The 9,025-nt window shown below is 58.1% G+C and overlaps 1 protein-coding gene across 1 annotated transcript in view; it reads right to left on the reverse strand.

Annotated features, from left to right (window-relative positions):
• Window positions 1-1,124: 1,124 nt before the first annotated feature.
• Window positions 1,125-9,025, reverse strand: part of LOC113203166 (homeobox protein six1-like) — a 22,475-nt gene continuing 14,574 nt past the window's right edge. The window contains exons 4-5 of the mRNA XM_026417708.2: window positions 3,388-3,547; window positions 1,125-3,302 (exon numbers count right to left, since the gene is read on the reverse strand). Coding sequence (XP_026273493.2) covers window positions 3,045-3,302; window positions 3,388-3,547 — 418 coding nt within the window. The 3' untranslated portion in view covers window positions 1,125-3,044. The remainder of the gene's footprint in view (window positions 3,303-3,387; window positions 3,548-9,025) is intronic.

Raw genomic sequence — 9,025 nt, forward strand, 5'->3', positions numbered from 1 at the left:
TCACGGCTGGGGGGGCGGCGAGACCCAGTCGCACCCCACTTCCAACGCCACTGGGATGTGGGCGCAAAGTGGTGTAAATAGGGTGCGCGATGGATCCAGCGCCCCCACCCCGCGCCCGGCCCGGCCCCGCCCCGCCACGCCCCGGCCTGATACCATCTAAATCGGCGGATAAGGGGGGGAAGGAGCGAGACCGCATCACAGCTAGAGCATCGGTCCCCGAGGATGTAACAGGAACTGGACGATCTTGCAGGCAGGCGCGACCGAGTGTCGGGGGAGGAGGGGAGGAGGGGCTCACACTCCAATAGGCGTTCATTAAACTCATAACCGTTTAAGGCCGATGATTAGGCGAGTAATAAGGTCGGAAGCGTAAGCCTGATGTGGCAGGGGCGTGGTGGGGCGTGGCGGGGCGAGGCAAGGCGTGGCGGGGCGTGGTTTACTGAGGTCGAAGACAGATGGACGGGCGTTTGGTGGCACCTCTCGTTAGACTTACGGCCCTGCTCGTGGCCTCATGAAGGCCGCGGGGCCTGCGAGGGGGGCCTCGGCAGCACAATCGGCATGCAGTCGAAGCCTTTGGCTGCCTTTGGCGCGGGGCGGGGTGCCTATCGAGTTAAATAGTTTGTGACAGCTGAGGTGAAATTTCTGGAAACTGGCTCGGCCTGGGAGGCCTGGCTGGCTGGGCTGTCACTTTGGATATGCAGCGCGTGCAGCCGGGCCCGGGCTGGCTCGGCCGGCTCGGCACAGAGGGTGAATTCATTCATCGCACCTGACTGACCCCATTACCAATAAAATAAAAGTAAAAACTGGGAGAAGAATGAGGATGAGGCATCCTCCTTTTTTCTGGAAGTGAGTCCAGCCAGCCGCCGGGCCTCCTGGGCCGCCATCGCGCGCCCCGCCGGCGGCGTGCCCACCACCGTGCCTCCCGGCCAGCGGAGTATCGAATGTCGCGGAGCTTGATGAATAACAATTGACAGAAACCCGTATTTTAAGGACTCCACTCATCAACTACCTCTGGCATGCTTTTAAAAAGGAGTTGAGACAGCACGTAGCATGACTCTTGTTGTATGATGTGTTGTAAAGGTTCGCCATTAAGGGCTAAGGGAAGGGGATAGCGACGAGACAGAAGGTCATGTTTAAAAGTAGTATTTAATAAGTGATCTAATATCTGCTGACTAGTTGTTACATCTGTACATACTGTGACCGTGCAGTATCGAGTCTTTGGGCTTCTCACATCATCTGGAGCCTATTACAGTTAACACAACCTCATTTTTTAACACTAACTTGTGCAAAATACATAACAAAACTACAACAACGCGCGAAACGAATGTATCGCTCTTTCTAAAACATAAAAGTAACAATTTCTTATTTTGATTAAGAAGTGGATGATGTATACACAGTACACATTGTCTATCGTTCTCCAGTAGATACGGTTCATGTTGTTCATACATCATAAAACCAGCTAGGAAAACGCAAAATTATGTGCTGCTTTTCCCCTATTTGATGAAAATAAAAACCCATACCTAGATCACGTCACAGTATACATTAAAACGAAATAAAAACAAAAAAACATTTTTAACTTACTCGTTTGACAGATTAAATAATTTGGTTTTAAATAGTCTCTGCCCGGGCATTTTCAGCCCGGTAGATATCACACTTGCGTAAGAGTACCGACCAATAATATGAAATATCATTTAATATTTACAACAATAGTCCATTTTCTTATATATAAAGTAACATCACATGGTCCTACAGCCTCGTAACCTCTGTCGAGTTATCGGTGCCTGCAGTCTAATTGTCGCTTGAGTTGAACACATCCATTTGGCATGACGTTTGGCATTGAACACAAACTGAAACCGCGCAATGCTAAACAGTGTGTGCATGGCTTCGAAACAATGGAACTCCGCCACATCTAATTTGCCAGCGTTGTGCGAGTGCAAAAAAAATGCACTGGACGCACAAAGCACGCCTCCCGGAAACATGACGGCCTGAGTGTCATAAGGGCTCTGTCATCAGTCTTTTAGAGTTATTATTGCTCTCAGTGCGAGGTGGCCAAACTGCGAATGACCTCCCGCCACCTGAGCGTTAATCGCGCGGAGCAACGAGGCTTTGATGATACCGATCAATCATTTCCAGAAATTGTTCGGGGCGCGCAATTTGAAACTTGAGATCCATCGTGCGGGCATAACGAACACCCTCGACACCATCCGTCCTCCATCCTCTCGCTTCAAAGAAGAGTCACGAGACCAGCCCAGCAAAACGTATGAGCTCTGGAGACCAAGAGGTGGTAGTGTGGTTTCAAAGTGGGCACGATTAGTTATTTTTCAGCGATTAGATTTCCCACAGCAGGGCAGATATGTTTCCGGGAGGACAAGGCGCGCTCGGCACCAAAGCGTCCACGAGAGGCACGGACTAAGTCCGCCTCCGACCTGCAGAGGACGAGAGCGAGGACAGAAATAATATAATAAATTGCAGAGTCCATCCGAGTGTGGCATCACAGCAACACGCACCATGCTGCACTTCAAATAAACATCTATATAGATTCACAAAGAAAAAACGAAATAGAAAATATGGAATATAAAGCTTTGCTAAACAACAGTAAGGACGGGAAATTTCAGTGAGAAATGAGTGACACGATAGGTGTTTCCAGTTGAGAGGAATGTGACAGTTGCTACAAGAGCCATGACAGTGGTGACAGACATTTAAATATTCCGAAATTCGAGTCAAACAACACATCTACAAAAGGTGTGAATCAATTTCAGGTGTTTACTGTAATCTATCATACTTAAGCACTATCAGTAACATCGAGAAATTAGTCACTCATTCCTCACACGAGATCACACGCCACTTATAGGAAATGCTGCACTGTACTAGATTATAAACAACCATAAATACGGATCCGCAGTAATGAAGAGAGAGAGAATTGCAGTGATAATGGAAATGTTTGCAACAAATTCATCCTAGGCGCAACAAAATGCGGAGAGAAACACACAATTATAACAACAACTGTCTCACTGGCCGTGGCTGTAGCCATAGCCAGCGGCCCACTGTCACAAGGTGTGGTAGTCGTGTAGCAGCGAGCCGTCGTGCTGGTGGTGCTGCTGGAGGCCGTGGGGGTGGTGAGGGTGAGGGTGGGAGTCTAGCGCCATCAGCCCGGGCGGCCCCGGGGCCTGCGAGTGCGGCCCGTGCGGCCTGAGCTGCCCTGGGTACGGCGTCGTCCCAGACGGCATGACGCCGGCCTGGAGGGACGCCACGCTCGGCTTGAGCTCCCCGAACAGGTCGGGGTGGTGGTGGTTCGACAGCGACTCCTGCAGGGATAGAGATAGAGTTAGCTTCTTTTAACAATGTGGCTGGGAAAGAAAATAGCGTTGGTCATCGCTGACGATCACTGACCTGCGCGAGCAGGGCTTGCGTGGAGTGGGGCACGTGGTGACCGGCAGGGTGCGCGCTGTGCTCCTTGTGGTCGGGCGCCTCGTCCACCGACTCCGAGGACGAGTCCATCCCCTGGGCGGTGCCCTTGTCGCCGTCACCCCCCGAGGGACTCCGGCCCGGCCTGGAACACACAAGAAACACACACGAGGTTAGATATGGCGTTACATTTCTGCACCCTTGAGGGGAGTACTTTCACTCATTCATGTTCAGGCTCTGCGGGCAAAGTTCGTGGGTCAGAAAATGACTACATGGTCGTTTGTTTTTCGGCGTTGTGCTGCGCATTGCATTGGGGTCTTATCACGGCCTGTCCGTCTGGCGGGGCGGGGCGGAGCGGGGCTACCAATGCAGTTCAGGCCCGGGCCTTCTTTCATGCACATTATCTTGCCAATGACCCCCCAGAGCTCCTCTGCCCAGGGTCCGGGGTCGCGGCTGGAATCGCACATACGACCCGAATAAACAACTCTTGATATTTCGACCCCTTCTCCCCGCCCCCTTCCACCAACCCCCCTCTTTACTGCCACCGTGTGCGGTTTGGTCCGGACCGACCCGACCAAATATGCAGTCAGCCGGGTGGCGGGCGCAAAGAGTTGGGACAAGTGGAGTGTATTAGGGGAGGGGGGGGGGGTATCGATCAAAACAATAACACGACAAGGGTTTGACGAGAAGCCCCGCGGACAGGGCGGGCCGCCCGGCTCCCCGCTCTGCGTACGACTTGGATGAGTAGAGCCTCGAGTCAAGCCACCCAAGCGCGACGTCCCCATGATATTCGTCGAGGTGGGTGGGGAGGAGGGCCTCTCGGCGGAGCGGAGCGGCGCGGCGGCGTCGCGACCGGCCGGGGCGGGGGCGGGCAGGGGGCGGAGGAGGCGCGCCGGATTGTGACCAATCAGCTGTGAGGTGACCAAGTCGTCCTGACGGGCACGCCACGCCACTGCCGCCGCCGCCGCCGCCCCCTTCCACGTCCACCCGACTCGACGCATATCGTCCCTCTCCATCACTTCATCGGTCACAAGCGCAGTCGCCTGGCTCTCGTCGATGTTTGGAAGCCCAAATCGTCCGCACAGCCTCCTCGTGTCCCTCCCTCCCCTTCCCCTCCTCCTAGCCCCCCTCGCACCTCGCGACGTAAAACAAGTGGAGAGGTCCTGGAGCGCGGCCAACACGACACGGGGCTGACTCACACACGGACACCGTGGCAGAGCCTAACTGCAGCATGTCGAGGGGGGCTGCCCGTTAGCGCGGCCAGCGGCCAGCAGCCGGGAGGATGGATATGGCCTGCGCTGGCGAGGCGAGGCCCGCGGCGCGGCCATGAGCCCGGCCCCTGAGGCGGGGTGGGGCCCGCGGCGCACAGACAGGCGCACCGACCAGCAGGGGCTAATTTCATTGTGCGTCGCTTTGTTTTCGCTCCGATTGGCTGAGCGCGCAGCGCCACGGCGCCGCCCCGCCTCCCACCGCGCCGCCGCGCCTTTTCTTGTTCCTTTTATTATTTGTTATTTCTTCCATTTCCGCGGAAATAAGACGCGCGGAGAGCGGGCACGGCGGCGGCGGAGGCACGAACAAGTCCCCCCAGCAGCTGGTGGTGGCGGCGCCAATAACAGGGATTAGTACTACCCGCGGGAGGGACAATGTTGTTCAGAAATGAGCAAAGGGACGATGACGGCGCTGGCGGCCGCGCGCGGCGCGAGGCGGGCGCACATCTGGAGGGGAATGGCATTGCCTGCAGGCTCTCGGGCTGCCCGCGGCACCACCGGGCACCTTCCGGGCACCTCCCCGCGGACCTGCGGCGCTCGCACCACCGGCACGCACCGCCGGATGGATGCGGAGTACTGCACAGCGGGGTGGGCAGGGGCGGGGACACATGCGGACGGGACGGGGACGGCCGGGGCCAACGGCCGCTCCGCTGGCTCCGCTCCGCACACCATTCCAGTGATTGCAACATGTGGCGAGCGCATGTGTGTGAAGGTCAGGCCCAGTATTTGTTCTCGGCTCCGGCCGTTTTAGTTTGGCAGAGGCCTCCTCCTCCTCCTCCTCTTCCTCCTCCGAGACCCCCCGGCCCGTCAGAGAGCCCCACAGACTCACACACTCACACACACTCACTCACTCACACACGCGCACGTGTCGCCGAGGACCCCGGCCGCCCTGCCTGCAGTTTATGCGTCCGACTCAGCATGGTTCTGCGTACGCATTGCAATGCGTCTCTCGCGCGAAACACACACACACACACACACGCACGCGGAAATACACCACCTCGGCCGAGATATAAAAGTGTGGAATCATCAACATCATATAAGAAAATGATTATTGAAATTGTGATGGAATTATAAACTGAATGCTAAACATGTTCCTCCTCCTCCTGGGTGTGAGGGGCAGCATTCTCACGCCTATTAGCACCGCCCGGCCCGCTCCCCCACACGGCGTTATGCGCGGCACGGAGGAGCAGCTGGAGCAGCCAGCGGGAGGGCCTAAGGACCAACGAGCCTCTCCGAGGTGGTGAGACGTTTGTCACAAACCTGCTCGGGAGAACAAAGCGAGAGAGGAGTCCCGGGAGGGGCGGGGCGGCGCGGGGCGTGGCGGGGCGTGGTGGCCAGCAGGGCATGTGTGAGCGCGGGCGCGGGGGCGCGGTGGGGGGCCGGCCCGGCCCGGGGGGGCAGGGCAGAGGGGCTCTGCAGATGCCACCGGCCCGGTCCCCTCGTCGCCGCCACGCCCAGGGAAATGTCACAAGACGCATGCACATACACCACTTGACTACTTCTTGCTCAGTGCAAGAGCCGGCCGGCCGGCCGGTTTTGTTTTCCGTGGAACGAGGGTCCGGAAGGAGGAGGAGGAGGAGGGAGTGCGTGGGAGGGCGTGGCGTCGGGGCGTGGCGGGGCGTAGCGCGCGGCCCTGTGCAACTTTTTCTCGACGCGGCGGCGCACCACTGTGTCCACTTTACACTGCACGGTCCACACATGGTAAGAAACCCGCCGAGCGTCAGCGTCGATGGGAAGTGATAACCTAACCGTACCCCGAAAAGGAACCCAGTCACGCCTCATATAGTAGCTTCTGAGACATTTTATCGACAAAAATAAAAACGTAAATAAAACGTCAATACTCCGTAGAGATAACACAACACAGAAGCGCGTTTTTGTTTGTGAGTCCGTCACACATTTCACTACATACTTACAACTACTTGTGTGAATAGGGCCGTATCATATTGTTTGGCCACCGCTGTCGGCGTGTACGCACCGGGGAGACGCACTGCCGCGAGAGGCCCCGCGGGGGGCCCCGGGTGCGCCCGGTGCGCGCCCCGCGGGGGCCAGAGAAGAGGAGGGCGCGCCGCGCCGCCACGCCTTGGCGTGCACAGCTCTATCCCCTGCTAACCCTTCATCATAAATAATGACAATTGAAACGGGCGGGCGTCCACTCTGTCTGTCCGTCCGGATGAACGCCAAGCCAGAGAAGAATCACACAGCCCCTTCCGTTTGGCTTTGGGCTGCACGCTCGCGCCACGCTCGCGCGCCATAGGGGGGTCCTTCCCGCTGGTGGCGAGCCGTGCGGGGGAGCGGCAATATTTCACAAGCAAGGCCTCTCCTCTCCCCCGCGCCGCGGACCGAGCGGACCCTCCAGCAGCACCGGCCGCCCCCACAATTACCCCCAGCTCATCGCGCGACCTTGCGACACACACGGAAGGGTCTCGCGGAGCAGGTGAGGTGTGGTGGGGTATGACGAAAGCAGCCGCCCGAGCGAGCACCCCTTCTTCCGCGGGGGATTGGGCTGAGTTCGCAGTTCGCACAAAAACGGTGCTCTTTTAACGGTGCTCTAGTAATTGAAAACAAGGTTGATAATAATGGCCATTACGGACTAACAGGCAGTCAATTCTGTAGCCGCGACTTTGCGACCCCTGCCTTCGGCGCCTTACGGCTCGACCGAATAGGCAACCCGCCCGCACGCGTGCATGCGGTAGTCTAACTACAGGGGGCGAATCAGCTCGGTATCAGCCATCCGGTTTAGATTCGGTTTCTACTCTATCAGGAAAAGTGATGCCAATGTGAACACTCTGTTTATATTGTGACCACTCAAACACTTGTTTACAACCCTGAATTCGAATAAGTTTTTGGTTTTTGTGTAACCCCGCCTTTGAAAATGACGTAATTTGTGTACGATCCCCTGCCCCCCCCACGGAGGTTGAGCTGAGCTCTCTCTCCGCACTCTCCACGGGTAACAAGGACTCGGCACGCGCGTCGCGCACGGCGCTGCGTGACGGCCGGACAGTCACGCCCGTCACACGCGTGCGCGGGCCCGTCGAGAGGGGCTCGAGGAGTAAGGGCGAGCAGACGGTGATGAGGCTCCCGGGGCCCCTCTTCGCCTCACGGGGCCGGCCGGGGCTGAAGCCGGGGCCGGCGGCGGGCGAGCGCGCGTGTGAACCGGTTCCACGTGCGATACATCGCTGTGTGTAGACGATATAGTATCGCGCAAGAGATCTCGAGACTGAGTGATTTGAACCATTCTGACCAGTCTGACCACCGGGCCGGGCCGGGAGGACGCTCACCGCTCACGCCACCAGAATCGTCCGCCGTCAGCTGATTTCGAAGGGGCAGCTGACGGCCGATGAGGGTGCAGCACAATGCTCGCAGAAGCATGAGCATCATCACAGGGTGCGCAACGAGCCCTCCCCCAAAGTGAGCAGCTACACGCCGAGCTGCGCAGCCACGCCACACGGGCCGGGCAGCGCGGTGAGCAGCACCAGCAGCCAGCAGCATATTACAAAAGACAAAAAGCTGGGATGTTTTGCCTGTTAGAATGAGATGGGACTTGACAGACAGGGAGGGGAAGCAGAGGGCGGCCACGGACGGGACGGCCATGCGGGGGGTTGGGCGGCCGAGGAGCCGTCGAGAGGGGGCGAAACGGGAGGGAGAGAGAGAGAGAGAGCAGAGAGAAAGGAAAACGCGAGCGAGCGCAAGGCAGAGAGAGAGAGATGAGCGAGGGAGAGAGGGGGAAGGAGTGGGACGGTGCCCCCGCCAGCTAGACGTATCAGGTTACCGGGCAAACACCGCCGCGACGCTGTGGCAGCGGCGGCAGCGGCGGTAGCCTCGCCGTATGGCTGGGTAGGTCGGGCTGCGCTGCGGGCTGGGCGGCGGCGGCGTCGTTCGTGGTGGGCGGGGAAGGGGAGGAGAAGGGGGAAGGGAGAGGAGAGCGTTCGTTGTTCGTTCTATTTTGTTGCGCGCGTCGTACTACGCTGTGCGCGCTGGGGGGACCGCCCTTAGTTTATTTGGGCGGCTTGATGAAGGGTTCACCTATAGGCAGGGCGTGGCGTGGCGGCGCGGGGGACTCACGGCTCTGGCCCCGTGTGAGTACACACACGCAGTGGACGACGACGACGGGGCGGCACTTCGCGCCCTCACAGTCGGGGCCAGTCGGACAGCTCGAGCGACCGAAAACTACGAACTGACGGACGCGCCCGTCAAAAGAGAAGCCGCGCACACCCGCTGCTGCCAATGCATCACGGCGACGGCAACTTTTATCGCCCCACGAACAGAAAAAGATTCGAAAAGGAAATTATTAGGTTTCTTCTCTACCCGTCCCACACTTTCAAACACCCTATTAAGAGAACCCCCCTGAGATTTGA

Source organism: Frankliniella occidentalis, unplaced genomic scaffold (genome assembly GCF_000697945.3).
Source record: "Frankliniella occidentalis isolate FOCC.00 unplaced genomic scaffold, Focc_3.1 Scaffold107, whole genome shotgun sequence".
Classification (NCBI taxonomy): Eukaryota; Metazoa; Arthropoda; class Insecta; order Thysanoptera; family Thripidae; genus Frankliniella; species Frankliniella occidentalis.